The sequence below is a fragment of the Heptranchias perlo genome, chromosome 5 (genome assembly GCF_035084215.1).
Source record: "Heptranchias perlo isolate sHepPer1 chromosome 5, sHepPer1.hap1, whole genome shotgun sequence".
Lineage (NCBI taxonomy): Eukaryota > Metazoa > Chordata > Chondrichthyes > Hexanchiformes > Hexanchidae > Heptranchias > Heptranchias perlo.
This window is the reverse complement of record NC_090329.1, coordinates 121,465,549-121,484,211: the sequence shown is the minus strand read 5'-3', so window position 1 is coordinate 121,484,211 and position 18,663 is coordinate 121,465,549. Positions and strand designations below refer to the sequence as shown.

Here is an 18,663-nt window from a genome sequence, read left to right as displayed (position 1 = left end):
GCACGAAAATGGATCCTTTTGGAACACTACATCTTTTCAGCCCAAGAAACTGTTTTCTGCCCTCCAATCAGCTATCTATCCATGTAGCCATATTTCCCACAATTCTGAGACCATAAATCTTTTGAGTGGTGCCTTATCAAGTTCTTCATCATGTAAACCACATCCAGTACATTTTCTTTATTCATCCTCTCTATTGTTTCTTCTAAGAATTTTTTAAGGTTGATCAAGCACAACCTTTTAGAAATTTATGCTGACTGTGCTGATTAACTAATGTTTCTCCAAATGGTTACTAATTTCATCCCACACTTTAGACTCTAGTAGTTTATCAACAACTGAAGTACGACTGACTGGCCTTTTTGAAGAGGGGGAGTTACGTTTACCTCTCCTCCAGTCCTCTTGTGCTTCAGCAACCGCATCTTTTTTTTCTCTCTCCGATTTTTCTTCCTAGAATATTTTTTTTTTATTCGTTCACGGGATGTGGGCGTCGCTGGCAAGGCTGGCATTTATTGCCCATCCCTAATTGCCCTCAAGAAGGTGGTGGTGAGCCGCCTTCTTGAACCGCTGCAGTCCGTGTGGTGACGGTTCTCCCACAGTGCTGTTAGGAAGGGAGTTCCAGGATTTTGACCCAGCGACAATGAAGGAACGGCGATATATTTCCAAGTCGGGATGGTGTGTGACTTGGAGGGGAATGTGCAGGTGGTGTTGTTCCCATGTGCCTGCTGCTCTTGTCCTTCTAGGTGGTAGAGGTCGCGGGTTTGGGAGCTGCTGTCGAAGAAGCCTTGGCGAGTTGCTGCAGTGCATCCTGTGGATGGTGCACACTGCAGCCACAGTGCGCCGGTGGTGGATGGGGTGCCAATCAAGCGGGCTGCTTTATCTTGGATGGTGTCGAGCTTCTTGAGTGTTGTTGGAGCTGCACTCATCCAGGCAAGTGGAGAGTATTCCATCACACTCCTGACTTGTGCCTTGTAGATGGTGGAAAGGCTTTGGGGAGTCAGGAGGTGAGTCACTCGCCGCAGAATACCCAGCCTCTGACCTGCTCTCGTAGCCACAGTATTTATATGGCTGGTCCAGTTAAGTTTCTGGTCAATGGTGACCCCCAGGATGTTGATGGTGGGGGATTCGGCGATGGTAATGCCGTTGAATGTCAAGGGGAGGTGGTTAGACTCTCTCTTGTTGGAGATGGTCATTGCCTGGCACTTATCTGGCGCGAATGTTACTTGCCACTTATGAGCCCAAGCCTGGATGTTGTCCAGGTCTTGCTGCATGCAGGCTCGGACTGCTTCATTATCTGAGGGGTTGCGAATGGAACTGAACACTGTGCAGTCATCAGCGAACATCCCCATTTCTGACGTTATGATGGAGGGAAGGTCATTGATGAAGCAGCTGAAGATGGTTGGGCCTAGGACACTGCCCTGAGGAACTCCTGCAGCAATGCCCTGGGGCTGAGATGCTTGGCCTCCAACAACCACTACCATCTTCCTTTGTGCTAGGTATGACTCCAGCCACTGGAGAGTTTTCCCCCTGATTCCCATTGACTTCAATTTTACTAGGGCTCCTTGGTGCCACACTCGGTCAAATGCTGCCTTGATGTCAAGGGCAGTCACTCTCACCTCACCTCTGGAATTCAGCTCTTTTGTCCATGTTTGGACCAAGGCTGTAATGAGGTCTGGAGCCGAGTGGTTCTGGCGGAACCCAAACTGAGCATCGGTGAGCAGGTTATTGGTGAGTAAGTGCCGCTTGATAGCACTGTCGACGACACCTTCCATCACTTTCCTGATGATTGAGAATAGACTGATGGGGCGGTAATTGGCCGGATTGGATTTGTCCTGCTTTTTGTGGACAGGACATACCTGGGCAATTTTCCACATTGTCGGGTGGATGCCAGTGTTGTAGCTGTACTGGAACAGCTTGGCTAGAGGCGCAGCTAGTTCTGGTTCCACGGGCACCAGACAACCCCTGGACCTTGCCCAAAAGGGTTATCTATGCGTTTACGCCGAGGCCTGTTGTCCGCATGCTATTTGAATCAAGGCTGAGCCCGAAGCTGTCAGAGGTTCCAGCAGGAGTCACTGATGGCAATCATGAGCAGGAGCCCTGACTTCTTTCCTACCACCCCCCAGCACAGTAGAACTGAGGCCAAGTAGCATCCTTAACGACTCCCCTAGGCTGAAACCGTAGATTGAACATGGGCCTTTCCTGCTCGCTAAATAAACTTACTGGGCATTTAGTAACTGAGTGATTGGGGAGCTACAGTTTAAATACAGGAAATTTAGACAGTTTCCTAGAAGTAAAGGGAATTAGGGGTTACGGGGAGCGGGCAGGAAATTGGACATGAAGCTGAGTTCGGATTGGTCAAGGCCCTGTGGGTGGCGGAGCGGGCCCAGGGGCTGAGTGGCCGGGTCCTGCTCCTACTTCTTGTGTTCTTTAGATTTGAGGTTAGGATCAGATCAGCCATGATCTTATTGAATGGCGGAGCAGGCTCGAGGGGCCGATTGGCCTACTCCTGCTCCTATTTCTTATGTTCTTATAAATACTTTTTTGAGAACTATACATGACTACAGAATGTAAGGACACAAGTGTTCATTTTTGAAGTTTCAGCTACAAAAATATCCGTTACTTGATGTAAATTCTCTGACGTTTACTATGCTTCCGTTGTAAATACTGTCTTTACCTCATTTGTAACAATTTTTGCCCAGAGTGTCTCAGAGAAATGTAGAACTATAGTAGTTTACAGCACAGAAAGAGGCCATTCTGTCCGTTGTGGCTGTGTTGGCTCTTTGCTAGAGCAATCCAGAATTAATGGCACTGCCCTGCCCTCTCGCCATAGCCCTGTATCTTCCTCTGCTTCAAATATTTATTAACGGATGCACGGGTCATAGAACCATCTACTGCACAATGTCGAAGTTTTTCTTTTTGTTACAGATACATTAAACGGTGATGGTTTTAAGAAGCCTTTACTCCCTTTGGCTCCATTGCAGAAGAGGGAGAAGACTCAGAATTCAAGCCCTTCGGTATCCAGCACTGAAACGACTGAAAGTGTCAAAATTACCGAAGAGTCCACGGAGAAAGAGGCAGCAGCTACAGAGATCTCTACGGGGCAAAATCAAGAAACCCGGCCCGAGCCTGACGAAAAGCCTGCGGCAGATCAGCGGCACGTTGAAAAACATTGCCTCAAAGCCGCGTTGCTGCTGACAAGGCCAAAGTCTGCCGCCAGGTTACCTTCGGATAAATACAAATCCCGCCCACCGCTCCCATACGTGGAGCCACCGTGGGGGGGTTTAGCAGAAGCCCCTTACAGCTTTGAGATCCTCAAGAATGGCAGCATTGTTTCAGACATCGGTCTGAATTCAAAGAGCTTTTATGTTGTCGGTAGGCTTCCGACCTGCGATATCTCTCTCGAGCATCCTTCCATTTCCCGCTACCATGCCATAGTGCAGCACAGGAGAGTTGCCGATGGGGAGAGCAACATGGGATTTTACGTTTACGACTTGGACAGCACGCATGGGACAGTGGTAAACAAAGAGAAAGTCCAGCCAAACTGTTACCACCGGCTTAAAGTTGGCCATGTTATTAAATTTGGAGGGAGCACGAGACTTCTCGTTTTGCAGGTGAGTAGCTTGCAGATGGAGTTAACACCAGAGAAATGCGCACATTGGTCGTTTAGATTTCAGTAAGTTGTAATGGTGTAGGTGTGAAATTTTTATACCAAGTTCAAGGCTACTGTACCTTTTCCAAAATAGAACACACACCCAGCAGTGACACACCTACAGCCATCAGTATTTCACCCTTGTTATAAAGCTTCAAGTAATCCCCCTGGACAGAACCAAGGTCAGAGTCTACCTGTCTGGTTCGGCTTGATTGTGTCTGGTAAGAGTGCTGGGAATTTTATGACATTTGGATGATGCGCTCATGACTACAGCTCTGTTGAAGTGGTGAGAGCAATTTGGGGTGATGAATTAAGAGTTTCACACAAGAAGTGGCTTAAGCAAAATGGCATATGTGTGTATTTTTTCCTATAGACCAGTGACAACATTGAATTGTAGATATGATTAAGGTCCAAGAGCAACGTTTCATGGCAAAAGGGGGGGGTTTATTGCGTCCACATTTTGATAACTCACTTGATAGTGGAGAAACCTTCCCTTTGGACTCCGAAAGGTTCCAGACAGTTGGACTTTTGGCTCTGTCTACATATCCAATAAGTGTGGTGACCTGATTGAATTAGGTTAAATTGTTCTATAGAGTCATTGTAACTATATTACAAATGAAAGCCTATGTCCTTATCATTTTTTATTGTGGCAAAGGATCTGAATCACAAATTACAAATTAGGAAGTTCCAAGTAAAAAGGGAAGTCGTGTGATCCTTTTTACCCAAAGGGAAATAGATATTTTTTATTTATTCGTTCAATGGGATGTGGGCGTCGCTGGCAAGGCCAGCATTTATTGCCCATCCCTAATTGCCCTTGAGAAGGTGGTGGTGAGCCGCCGCCTTGAACCGCTACAGTGCTGTTAGGAAGGGAGTTCCAGGATTTTGACCCAGCGACTATGAAGGAACGGCGATATATTTCCAAGTCAGGATGGTGTGTGACTTGGAGGGAAACGTGCAGGTGGTGTGGTGGATGGGGTGCCAATCAAGCGGGCTGCTTTGTCCTGGATGGTGTCGAGCTTCTTGAGTGTTGTTGGAGCTGCACTCATCCAAGCAAGTGGAGAGTATTCCATCACACTCCTGACTTGTGCCTTGTAGATGGTGGAAAGGCTTTGGGGAACCAGGAGGTGAGTCACTTGCCGCAGAATACCCAGCCTCTGACCTGCTCTCGTAGCCACAGTATTTATATGGCTGGTCCAGTTAAGTTTCTGGTCAATGGTGACCCCCAGGATGTTGACGGTAGGGGATTCGGCGATGGTAATGCCTCGGAATGTCAAGGGGAGGTGGTTAGATTCTCTCTTGTTGGAAATACATAAAGGGCAAAAGAGTAACTAGGGAGAGAGTAGGGCCTCTTAATGATCAACAAGGTCATCTATGTGCGGAACCACAAGAGATGGGTGAGATCCTAAATGAATATTTCACATCGGTATTTACGGTTGAGAAAGGCATGGATGTTAGGGAACTTGGGGAAATAAGTAGTGATGTCTTGAGGAGTGTACATATTACAGAGAGGGAGGTGCTGGAAGTCTTAACACGCATCAAGGTAGATAAATCTCCGGGACCTGATTAAATGTATCCCAGGACGTTATGGGAGGTTAGGGAGGAAATTGCGGGTCCCCTAGCAGAGATATTTGAATCATCAACAGCTACAGGTGAGGTGCCTGAAGATTGGAGGGTAGCAAATGTTGTGCCTTTGTTTAAGAAGGGCGGCAGGGAAAAGCCTGGGAACTACAGACCGGTGAGCCTAATATCTGTAGTGAGTAAGTTGTTAGAGGGTATTCTGAGAGACAGGATCTACAGGCATTTGGAGAGGCAGGGACTAATTAGGAACAGTCAGCATGGTTTTGTGAGAGGAAAATCATGTCTCACGAATTTGATTGAGTTTTTTGAAGGGGTAACCAAGAAGATAGATGAGGGCTGTGCAGTAGACGTGGTCTACATGGACTTTAGCAAAGCCTTTGACAAGGTACCGCATGGTCGGTTGTTACATAAGGTTAAATCTCACGGGATCCAAGGTGAGGTAGCCAATTAGATACAAAATTGGATTGACAACAGAAGACAGAGGGTGGTTGTAGAGGGTTGTTTTTCAAACAGGAGGCCTGTGACCAGCGGTGTGCCTCAGGGATCAGTGCTGGGTCCGCTGTTATTTGTTATTTATATTAATGATTTGGATGAGAATTTAGGAGGCATGGTTAGTAAGTTTGCAGATGACACCAAGATTGGTGGCATTGTGGACAGTGAAGAAGGTTATCTAGGATTGCAATGGGATCTTGATAAATTGGGCCAGTGGGCCGATGAATGGCAGATGGAGTTTAATTTAGATAAATGTGAGGTGATGCATTTTGGTAGATCGAATCGGGCCAGGACCTACTCCGTTAATGGTAGGGCGTTGGGGAGAGTTATAGAACAAAGAGATCGAGGAGTACAGGTTCATAGCTCCTTGAAAGTGGAGTCACAGGTGGATAGGGTGGTGAAGAAGGCATTCAGCATGCTTGGTTTCATTGGTCAGAACATTGAATACAGGAGTTGGGATGTCTTGTTGAAGTTGTACAAGACATTAGTAAGGCCACACTTGGAATACTGTGTGCAGTTCTGGTCACCCTATTATAGAAAGGATATTATTAAACTAGAAAGAGTGCAGAAAAGGTTTACTAGGATGCTACCGGGACTTGATGGTTTGACTTATAGGGAGAGGTTGGATAGACTGAGACTTTTTTCCCTGGAGAGTAGGAGGTTTAGTGGTGATCTTATAGAAGTCTATAAAATAATGAGGGGCATAGATAAGGTAGATAGTCAAAATCTTTTCCCAAAGGTAGGGGTGTCTATAACGAGGGGGCATAGATTTAAGGTGAGAGGGGAGAGATCCAAAAGGGTCCAGAGGGGCAATTTTTTCACTCAAAGGGTGGTGAGTGTCTGGAACGAGCTGCCAGAGGCAGTAGTGGAGGCGGGTACAATTTTGTCTTTTAAAAAGCATTTGGACAATTACATGGGTAAGATGGGTATAGAGGGATATGGACCAAGTGCAGGCAATTGGGGCTAGCTTAGTGGTATAAACTGGGCGACATGGACATGTTGGGCCGAAGGGCCTGTTTCCATGTTGTAAACTTCTATGATTCTAGGATTCTATGATTCTATGGTCATTGCCTGGCACTTCTCTGGCGCGAATGTTACTTGCCACTTATCAGCCCAAGCCTGTATGTTGTCCAGGTCTTGCTGCATGCGGCCTCAGACTGCTTCATCATTTGAGGAGTTGCGAATGGAACTGAACACTGTGCAATCATCAGCGAACATCCCCATTTCTGACCTTATGATGGAGGGAAGGTCATTGATGAAGCAGCTGAAGATGGTTGGGCCGAGGACACTGCCCTGAGGAACTCCTGCAGCAATGCCCTGGGGCTGAGATGATTGGCCTCCAACAACCGCAACCATCTTCCTTTGTGCTAGTTACGACTCCAGCCACTGGAGAGTATTCCCCCTGATTCCCAGATATACGGAGTAAGTTACTGGGGAAGACCACTGAAGTCCACGGTATAAATGGGTTTGAGAGACGTTTCTGGCGAGATTGGCCCCAATGGCGTTTTACTGCTTCTACAATTACATTCCTAAAGCTGACTTAATGATCTTGTTACAGAACTGTACAAACTCTTGATTCATGCTATGAAGAGTCCCCACTTGGCTGTTACTGCTAGCCAAAGCCACATTGCCCTTCCTTTTTTTTATTAGTAATACTCAGTTGAGTTGCACTCAACAGTTAAAGAATTGCTGCAGTACTGGTTAATATTCACAAAAGTCTTTTCTTGGAGGGCGGAGGGGGCAGTGAAGAGATGGAAGAGAAAATGGCCCTGATTAGTTTTGTAGGACCAGTAAACCCCAGCAGTTGTCCCCAGACAACACATGAAAGGAAACCTGAATTTAAGCCCATGCCATTTACAGAGTGTCTATTCGCACCACTGTCAGCTAATGAGTTGGAGGTGGGCGAGACTTACATAAGAACATAAGAAATAGGAGCAGGAGTCGGCCATTCGGCCCCTTGAGCCTGCTCCGCCATTCAATAAGATCATGGCTGATCTGATCCTAACCTCAAATCTAAAGAACACAAGAAGTAGGAGCAGGACCCGGCCACTCAGCCCCTGGGCCCGCTCCGCCACCCACAGGGCCTTGACCGATCCAAACTCAGCTTCATGTCCAATTTCCTGCCCGCTCCCCATAACCCCTAATTCCCTGTACTTCTAGGAAACTGTCTATTTCTGTTTTAAATTTATTTAATGATGTAGCTTCCACAGCTTCCTGGGGCAGCAAATTCCACAGACCTACTACCCTCTGAGTGAAGAAGTTATGTCAGGAATCACAGCAAGCCATCTATCTTACTATAAACAATGTCTATTTACTCAGCAGAGTCTGTTTAAACAGCACACTGCAGCAAACAGTCTACAGAGTCTATTTAAAAATAATCTCTACAAACTGCAGAAAATAGAACTCATGACCGAAACGACACCAACTTCTCCCATTAAAAGCAGGGTGATTTCTCCAGCAAAATGCAGTGAGTGGAAGATAGTTACATAATACAAATTATGTGTGTAAAATCAATCCCAGTCACTTACAGCAGTGCGGTTTCCAGGTGTGATTGACAGGGGAATTACCCAATCAGCTCCATTCTGGTCAGGAATCGTGTTGTCACTATATGCAGCCTGCAATTTAATGTTATGATGTTACATAGCTCAAAATGCTGTCTGCACACACAGCCCGAGTTTGGAATGACAGAATCTAATCAGAATTGTTTTTCCCAGATTGGTTGGATGCAGTACAAATCTTTCATATGTTCACCATTGGTAAAGTGGCCATCCTTTTAAACCAACATGAAGGTTCAACAAAAGAACAGTACGAGCTGCCAAATGGTGTTTGATTTTATTTGTGAGCAGACGCGCATTGTTTGGCAGCTGCCACTGAATCATCTGTCAGCTCTAATTTTTTTTTTGTTTAAAATGCTACATTCAAAAGCCAAGGGATTTTTAAGATCTCGGCTACAGATATCTCTTACTTTAAATTGTTTTCTTCCCAGTCATCATTCCCAGTCGATCGCAGGGTTTTACATTGGCCACAGGATTCTAGGCTGCCATGTGGTACACAAGGACAGTCCAGAGGACTGTACCTTTTTCCTGTGGGGAAGTACCTCCACATCGGTATATCTGAGACCTCCAACAAACTATGTGGGGAACTTTTGTCCTGAACTCATATCCTGCCACTCCATGATTGCTTGGAGCGGTTCCCTTTTTCATTGTGGCTTTTCCTCTTGAGATTTTTATGTCTTCCAAATTAACATTTAACAGACTTTATTCACCATGTTGTAATTTATCTATGTTGATTATTTTTTAAAAATGTACAAATGTGGTGTCGTAGATTTCCTTCCACAGACCAGTGTCCCTTTAATCAATTAGATCCCAGCGACTACTGTCTCTTCAGCAAATCCCAGAGGCATATCATCAAGGAACTATAAGATTCCTATCATGTCATTTCTGAAACAATCACATTCTACCAAAATGAATTTCCGGTGTCGTACTGCTCCCATGAAAGCTGCTGCTCCCCCTCGCACATTTCCCCATAAACCTTTACAACCCACCTTCCAGTTACTGGTATCTTTCTTCTAATCCCTCCCCGCCCACAGAAAACCAACAACCTGACCCCAGGTTATACCCTCTCAATATCTTGCATTTGAGTAGCACCTTTTGCGTAGTAAAATGTGTCTACGCACCTGTGAAGCACCTAATCAGATAAAAAACTGACACCGAGCCACATAAGGAGATGTTAGAACAGGTGACCAAAACCTTGGTTAATGAGGTAGGTTTAAAGGAGGAGAGAGAGGTGGAGAGGTTTAGGGAGAGTATTCCAGATCTTGGGGCCTAGGCAGTTGAAGGCACGGCCGCCAATTGTGGAACAATGAAAATTGGAGATGCGCAAGAGGCCAGAATTGGAGGAGCGTAGAGATGTCGGAGGGTAATGCAATCAAATTATACCTGCACCCCTATATTCCAGGACTCAGTCCAACACGGAACTGATTTCCTAAGGGTGGAGAGAAAGAACAAATGCGTGGCAGGCCAAATGCGTACACGTGCGGACTGCGTTGTCACACTGCTGGGTGCTCAGTCCCCCTCCTCGAATCCTTTCACGGTTCTCTCTCAGCCCTGGTCCCAGGATGACAGTAATCAGAGAAATAGGAGAATGACAAAGAGAGAGAAAAAGAGAATAATGCTGACACGGGAATAATCTGGGTTTTGCGGAAAGGTCGCACTCAAAACGTTTATCTTGTCTCTTTCGCGTGCTGATTTACCTGCTCTGCATTAACAGCATTTTCTGCCATCTGTTCCCCCAACCATCTGCTTTATACTGGATGGAAAGTAGTCAAAGTAGAAATGGGAGATGGCTTTTAAAAAAAGAATTTGGTGAAAATTGGATCTATCCATTTTGGGTTCTGCTCCCTTTCTCTTCCTCTCCCTCCCCCGTACAAAAAGAAAGGAGAAATACTTAAAATAGAGCAGGGGCAGCGAAATGAACGATACATTGAACTAATTCCTAACGAAGTATTCAACCCTTATGACAGTTATCCAATACAGGCTAACTTCTTGCTGTAAGTAATAGGACTTGTGATAAATTGATTCATATCAGGGAACAGAATTTTCAAATCCTAATTAATTTGGGCAGCCCAAAAGCAATGCTACCAGAACATTAAACACAAAACTGGGGCGAGTGAATGGAAGTATCCTTAGGGTTTTGTTGTAAATTTTAATTACTGGCCAGGTATTTGGGGGAGGGGAAGGGGGAAGGATAATGTGACATTCCAGCTTTTTAAAAAAATTCATAAAAATGTATGTGTGCAGGGGCCAGAAGAGGATCAAGATGAGGAGTCTGATTTCACTGTGACTGAGCTGAAGCAAATGGGCAGGCAGCACAAGCAGCTGGAGAAGCGGATGCTGGGAGAAGATTCTGATGAGGATGAAAATGCAGTCGCCGAGTCAGAACAGCAGCCAAGGCTGCCCTTGGCCAAAGCTGTGGCTGGATGTACATGGGGAATCGGTAGGTGCACTTACACTGTCTACCCATTAGGGTCACCAAACCAGGGCGGTTAGATGGAGTTAAGATGCAGTTAGATGGAGTTAAGATGCAGATCCTTCGTCTCTGTAGTCAGAAGGTTTCTGCATTGCCCATTTTCCATTATTCCCATTTATGGGGAGCGACCTCCAGGTATTGCTGTTCTTGTTTAAGTCGGGTGTCAATTGCCCCGAGCTGAGTTGTGTGGTGTGGAGACCCAGTTGCTTATTGCAGTGTAAACTGGTTCCCAACCTTCAATAAAACCTGATGGCCTATACAAGGACCGACATTCCAGAGGTCTGAGATGCCACCGGCTTCCCGAACATTGGGATGTTTATGCTGTGGAGTGCAGCCAATGGAGGGGGGGAACCACATGTTTCAGTTGACTGCAATACTATAATAGGAAAGCATCTCGCATCTCGAGTATCCAGAAATGGACAACTTTACCTGAACCTCCCCAGCCCCCCGCCAAGTTTTTAAAAAAGAAAAGTAAATCAAATCAACAAGCAAAGTGAAAATAAAGAAAACTTTGTAAAAAGAAAATTATTATTAATTAAAAACCGAACGTGCTAATTGTTTGATGCGTCACCATCAACTCAACAAGTAATTTAAAAAGTAAATATGTTGGCTTTTTCCTATCTCGTGCCTCCCCACTTCCACCTCCTTGTACCTAGCTACCATTTTATATTTATTGCTTTGGTTTTGAGACCATCAGGAATGAGACTCTATCTCCCTTGGCAGCAAGTGATCTGTTATTCAATGAATTATCATATAAAGTAGGTTGTGTCTGCCAGATCTGTGATTGGTTTTTAAATATTTCAACAGTCGAGGATGCGGTGGAGGATGAAAGTGAAGAGAACCCATATTCCATTGAATTCCAGGAAGACAGAGAAGCCTTTTATATCAAAGACCCTAAGAAAGCACTTCAGGGCTTCTTTGACAGGGAAGGTAGGCATTTTTTTTTAAACACAGTCTCTGATATCAGAAAAGGAAATGCCCACTGTAGAATTAACGAAGGCCACGCAGCCAAGAAGGGTGACAAAATGTTAGTGATGTACAGTGTTATATATAATAAGGCAGCCAGGTTATGTGCAGTTCACTTTGCATTTTCCAGTTTCCCCTCCCTCCCACCCCCACCCCTTGAAGGTACTGACCCTCGCTGGGATACAGTTCTGCTTGACCCATCAGCCCTTCAGTTGCTCACCCAAGCAACCATTTCTTCATTTGTTAACCCAGACAATAATTGTCCACGGGATATCTGACTGGAGGGCATCGCAGCTGAGCCTGATCATGTCCTCACCCTAAGTGCATTCAGACACATGCACAGTTTCCAACAGGGTCACTTGATCGGAATCGGGAGCAGAAACCAGTGCTTTAATCCGAGAAATAATTTTCCTGGATGTTTGGTTTTCATCTTATTTTTATTTGTAACCTTCAGAAGAAATTTAGCCCCAGTTTTAGCCTGGTTGCCACATTTTTGTTATATATTAGTTTCAGTATTCGGGGTACATTAAAGACAAACATAATTCTTGCCTTACATATTTTCACTCTGGTTTGCTCAGGAATTTTTTTAATATTAAAATTTCAAAAAATTGCCATAATCATTTGACTTCTCATGCAACTCAAAAGGCCGTAAGGAAAGCTGAGAAATAATAAATTCGGGCTTGAATGACGAGATTTTAATTCATCCATTTTAATGTAAAGCATCTCTTCCAAAAGTTGTGAACTATTGACCAATAAAATGGAAATGAAAAGCTGCAAACCTGTATTAAAAAAACAGAAAATGTTGGAAATGTACAGAAGGTTAATCAGCATCGTGATCACATACAGTCCTTGTGGAGATGAAGTCCCGTCTTCGCAATGAGGACACCATCCAACGTGTTGTGTGGCACTACCACCGTGCTAAATGGGATAGATTCAAAACAGATCTAGCAGCTCATGAGGTGCTGTGGGCCATCAGCAGCAGCAGATTTGTATTCCAGCAAAATCTGTAACCTCATGGCTCAGCATATTCCTCACTCTACCATTACCAACAAGCCAGGGGATCAACCCTGGTTCAATGAGGAGTGTGGAAGAGCATGCCAGGAGCAACGCAGGGCTTATCTAAAAATGAGGTGCCAGCCTGGTGAAGCTACAACACAGGACTACATGCATGCTAAACAGCGGAAGCAACATGCTATAGACAGAGCTAAGCGATTTCACAACCAACGGATCAGATCAAAGCTCTGCAGTCCTGCCGCATCCAGTCGTGAATGGTGGGGGACAATTAAACAACTAGCGGGAAGTGGAGGCTCTGTAAATATCCCCATCCTCAATGATGGCAGAATCCAGCACATGAGTGCATAAGACAAGGCTGAAGCGTTTGCAACCATCTTCAGCCAGAAGTGCCGAGTGGATAAGAAAATAAGAACATAAGAAATAGGAGCAGGAGTAGGCCAATCGGCCCCTCGAGCCTGCTCCACCATTCAATAAGATCATGGCTGATCTGATCCTAACCTCAAATCTAAAGAACACAAGAAGTAGGAGCAGGACCCGGCCACTCAGCCCCGGGCCCGCTCCGCCACCAACAGGGCCTTGACCGATCCAAACTCAGCTTCATGTCCAATTTCCTGCCTGCTCCCCGTAACCCCTAATTCCCTTTACTTCTAGGAAACTGTCTATTTCTGTTTTAAATTTATTTAATGATGTGGCTTCCACAGCTTCCTGGGGCAGCAAATTCCACAGACCTGCTACCTTCTGAGTGAAGAAGTTTCTCCTCATCTCAGTTTTGAAAGAGCAGCCCCTTATTCTAAGATTATGCCCCCTAGTTCTAGTTTCACCCATCCTTGGGAACATCCTTACCGCATCCACCCGATCAAGCCCCTTCACAATCTTATATGTTTCAATAAGATCGCCTCTCATTCTTCTGAACTCCAATGAGTAGAGTCCCAATCTACTCAACCTCTCCTCATATGTCCACCCCCTCATCCCCGGGATTAACCGAGTAAACCTTCTTTGTACTGCCTCGAGAGCAAGTATGTCTTTTCTTAAGTATGGAGACCAAAACTGTATGCAGTATTCCAGGTGCGGTCTCACCAATACCTTATATAACTGCAGCAATACCTCCCTGTTTTTATATTCTATCCCCCTAGCAATAAAAGCCAACATTCCATTGGCCTTCTTGATCACCTGCTGCACCTGCATACTAACTTTTTGATTTTCTTGCACTAGGACCCCCAGATCCCTTTGAACTGCATTACTTTCCAGTTTCTCGCCATTAAGATAATAACTTGCTCTCCGATTTTTCCTGCCAAAGTGCATAACCTCACATTTTCCAATATTGTATTGCATCTGCCAAATCTCCGCCCACTCACCCAGCCTGTCTATATCCCCTTGTAGGTTTTTTATGTCCTCCTCACTCTCTACTTTCCCTCCCATCTTTGTATCATCTGTAAACTTTGATATGTTACACTCGGTCCCCTCCTCCAAATCGTTAATATAGATTGTAAAGAGTTGGGGACCCAGCACCGACCCCTGCGGAACACCACTGGCTACTGGTTGCCAGTCCGAGAATGAACCATTTATCCCAACTCTCTGCTTCCTGTTAGATAACCAATCCTCCACCCATGCCAGAATATTACCCCCAATCCAGTGATTCTTTATCTTGAGCAATAATCTTTTATGTGGCACCTTGTCGAATGCCTTCTGGAAGTCAAAATACACTACGTCCACTGGTTCCCCTTTATCCACCCTGTACGTTATGTCCTCAAAGAACTCAAGCAAATTTGTCAGACATGACTTCCCCTTCATAAAGCTATGCTGACTTTGTGCTATTAAATTATGTTTATCCAAATGTTCCGTTACTGTCTCCTTAATAATAGACTCCAAAATTTTACCCACCACAGATGTTAGGCGAACTGGTCTATAATTTCCAGCCTTCTGCTCACTACCCTTTTCAAATAAGGGTGTTACATTAGCAGTTTTCCAATCTGCCGGGACCTTTGCCGAGTCCAGAGAATTTTGGAAAATTATTACCAAAGCATCCACAATCCCTACTGCCACTTCCCTCAAGACCCTAGGATGTAAGCCATCAGGTCCAGGGGATTTATCCGCCTTGAGTCCCATTATTTTACTGAGTACCAATTCCTTAGTGATTTTAATCGTATTTAGCTCCTCCCCCCCCCCCCCCAGAGCCCCCTGCTTGTCCAGTGTTGGGATATTCTTAGTGTCCTCTACCGTAAAGACTGAAACAAAATATTTGTTCAGCATTTTTGCCATCTCCATGTTTCCCACCATTAATTTCCCGGTCTCACCCTCTAAGGGACCTACATGTGCCTTAGCCACCCTTTTTCTTTTTATATAACTGTAGAAACTCTTGCTATCTGTTTTTATATTTTTTGCTAATTTATTTTCATAATCTATCTTCCCTTTCTTAATCAATCCTTTCGTTACTTTTTGCTGACTTTTGAAGACCTCCCAATCTTCTATCCTCCCACTAAGTTTGGCTACCTTATATGTCCATGTTTTTAGTCGGATACTATCCTTCATTTCTTTACTTAGCCACGGATGGCTGTCATTTCTTTTACACCCTTTTTTCCTCAGTGGAATATATATTTTTTTGACCGTCTTACCCTTTAATCTATTTTCCCAGTCCACTTTAATCAATTCCGCTCTCATACCATCATAGTCTCCTTTATTCAAGCTCAGTACGCTTGTTTGAGAACCAACATTCTCACCCTCTAATTGGTATGGAATTTAACCATGTTATGGTCACTCATTCCAAGGGGATCCTTAACTAGGACATTATTAATGAATCCTGGCTCATTACACAGGACCAGGTCCAAGGTTGCTTGCCCCCTTGTAGGATCAGTTACATACTGCTCAAGAAATCCATCACTAATACACTCAATAAACACTTAAGAAAAGACATACTTGCTCTCGAGGCAGTACAAAGAAGGTTCACTCGGTTAATCCCGGGGATGAGGGGGTGGACATATGAGGAGAGGTTGAGTAGATTGGGACTCTACTCATTGGAGTTCAGAAGAATGAGAGGCGATCTTATTGAAACATATAAGATTGTGATGGGGCTTGATCGGGTGGATGCGGTAAGGATGTTCCCAAGGATGGGTGAAACTAGAACTAGGGGGCATAATCTTAGAATAAGGGGCTGCTCTTTCAAAACTGAGATGAGGAGAAACTTCTTCACTCAGAAGATAGTAGGTCTTTGGAATTTGCTGCCCCAGGAAGCTGTGGAAGCCACATCATTAAATAAATTGAAAACAGAAATAGACAGTTTCCTAGAAGTAAAGGGAATTAGGGGTTACAGGGAGCAGGCAGGAAATTGGACATGAATTTAAATTTGAGGTTAGGATCAGATCAGCCATGATCTTATTGAATGGTGGAGCAGGCTCGAGGGGCCGATTGGCCTACTCCTCCTATTTCTTATGTATGTAAACTCTTCTTCAAGGCTGCCCTGCCCAATTTGATTTGTCCAGTTAATATGATAGTTAAAATCCCCCATAATTATAGCTGTTCCCTTATTACATGCCACGACTATTTCCTGATGAATTCTTCTTCCAGCAGAGTTGCAACTATGAGGAGGCCTATATACTACTCCCACTAGTTTTTTTCCCCTTATTATTCCTTATCTCTACCCAAACTGTTTCATTATCCTGATCCTTTGTCCCAATATCATTTCTCTGTATTACAGTGATTCCTTCCTTTATTAACATAGCCACCCCACCTCCCCTTCCTTCCTGCCTGTCCTTCCTGATTGTTAAATACCCTGGCATATTTAATTCCCAGTCGTTGTCACCCTGCAGCCATGTTTCTGTCATGGCCACAAGTACGTAGTTATTTGTGCCGTGAACTCGTCCATTTTGTTGCGAATGCTACGTGCATTCAGAACTTTCAAATATGTTTTGTGACACTTAGTTCCTGCTTTTTCCTTTTTTAACACTTTACCTTTTACTCCATACCTTCTGTCCCTTCCTGACACGCTTTCCTCTGTCTCCCTGCTCAGGATCCCAACCCCCTGCAACTTTAGTTTAAACCTTCCCCAACAGCACTAGCAAACACTTCCCCCTAGGACAGCAGTCCCGGCCCTGCCCAGATGCAGACCGTCCAGTTTGTACTGGTCCCACCTCCCCCAGAACCGGTTCCAATGCCCCAGGAATTTGAATCCCTCCTCCTTGCACCACTCCTCTAGCCACGTATTCATTTAGCACGTGGCACTGGTAGCAATCCTGAGATTACTACCTTTGAGGTCCTATTTTTTAATTTACCTCCTAACTCCCTATATTCTGCTTTTAGGACCTCATCCCCTTTTTTACCTATGTCGTTGGTGCCTATGTGCACCATGACAACTGGCTGTTCGCCCTCCCCCTCCAAAATGTTCTGTAGCCGCTCCGAGACGTCCTTGACCCTTGCACCAGGGAGGCAACACACCATCCTGGAGTCTCGGTTGCGACCGCAGAAACGCCTATCTATTCCCCTTACAATTGAGTCCCCTATCACTATAGCTCTTCCACTCTTTTTCCTCCCAGCCTGTGCAGCAGAGCCACCCATGGTGCCAGGAAGTTGGCTGCTGCTGCCTTCCCCTGATAAGTCATCCCGCCCAACAGTATCTAAAGTGGTATATCTGTTTGAGAGGCGGATGGCCACAGGGGACCCCTGCACCTCTTACTCTGCCTGGTGGTCACCCATTCACTTCCTGCCTGTACACCCTTTACCTGCGGTGTGACCAACTCGCTAAATGTGCTATCCACGTGGTTCTCAGCATCGCGAATGCACCAGTATGTATCCATCCGCAGCTCCAGTGCCGCAATGCGGTCTGTCAGTAGCTGCAGCTGGATACACTTCCCGCACACATGGTCGTCAGGGACACACAAAGTGTCCCTGATTTCCCACATAGAGCAGGAGGAGCATGCCACGGGGCCGAGCTGTCCTGCCATGACTTACCCTTTAATTGATTTAAATTCAATTAAAATTAAATTGATCCCACCAATCACACTGGAATTAAGTGATATACTCAAGGGCCCCTGCTTAACAGTCGTCCCCGCCACACAAAGAGACAGTAGTAACCACAAAATATAAGTTTAGAAAAATTGAGAGAGAAAATACTCACCAACCAATCACTTACCTGCTTTTTGGTGACGTCACACTACGAATACTTTTTGCATCACTCCCGGAACCTGGATTTGTAAACCCCCTCGGGGCTCACCTTTAGTACCCCACTCGCCCCCTCGGGGCTCACCTTTAGTACCCCGCTCGCCCCCTCGGGGCTCACCTTTAGTACCCCGCTCGCCCCCTCGGGGCTCACCTTTAGGACCCCGCTCGCCCCCTCGGGGCTCACCTTTAGTACCCCGCTCGCCCCCTCGGGGCTCACCTTTAGTACCCCGCTCGCCCCCTCGGGGCTCACCTTTAGGACCCCGCTCGCCCCCTCGGGGCTCACCTTTAGTACCCCGCTCGCCCCCTCGGGGCTCACCTTTAGTACCCCGCTCGCCCCCTCGGGGCTCACCTTTAGGACCCCGCTCGCCCCCTCGGGGCTCACCTTTAGTACCCCGCTCGCCCCCTCGGGGCTCACCTTTAGTACCCCGCTCGCCCCCTCGGGGCTCCCCTTCAGTACCCCCGCTCACCCCCTCGGGGCTCCCCTTTGGTACCCCCGCTCCCCCCCTCGGGGCTCACCTTTAGTACCCCACTCGCCCCCTCGGGGCTCCCCTTTAATACCGCCGCTCGCCCCCTCGGGGCTCCCCTTTCGTACCCCGCTCACCACCTCGGGGCACCCCTTTAGTACCCCGCTCGCCCCCTCGGGGCTCACCTTTAGTACCCCGCTCGCCCCCTCGGGGCTCCCCTTTAGTACCCCGCTCGCCCCCTCGGGGCTCCCCTTTAGTACCCCGCTCGCCCCCTCGGGGCTCACCTTTAGTACCACCGCTCACCCCCTCGGGGCTCCCCTCTAGTAC

General features: G+C 46.1%; 1 protein-coding gene across 2 annotated transcripts in view; it reads left to right on the top strand.

The window, feature by feature from the left end:
• slc4a1ap (solute carrier family 4 member 1 adaptor protein) overlaps nucleotides 1-18,663 on the top strand; it is a 119,862-nt gene that overhangs the window by 5,763 nt on the left and 95,436 nt on the right. The window contains exons 2-4 of one of the 2 annotated variants that reach the window (XM_067985146.1): nucleotides 2,920-3,605; nucleotides 10,513-10,708; nucleotides 11,549-11,671. In XM_067985146.1, the coding sequence (XP_067841247.1) occupies nucleotides 2,920-3,605; nucleotides 10,513-10,708; nucleotides 11,549-11,671 (1,005 nt within the window). The remainder of the gene's footprint in view (nucleotides 1-2,919; nucleotides 3,606-10,512; nucleotides 10,709-11,548; nucleotides 11,672-18,663) is intronic. The other variant, XM_067985147.1, reaches the window with a different exon arrangement.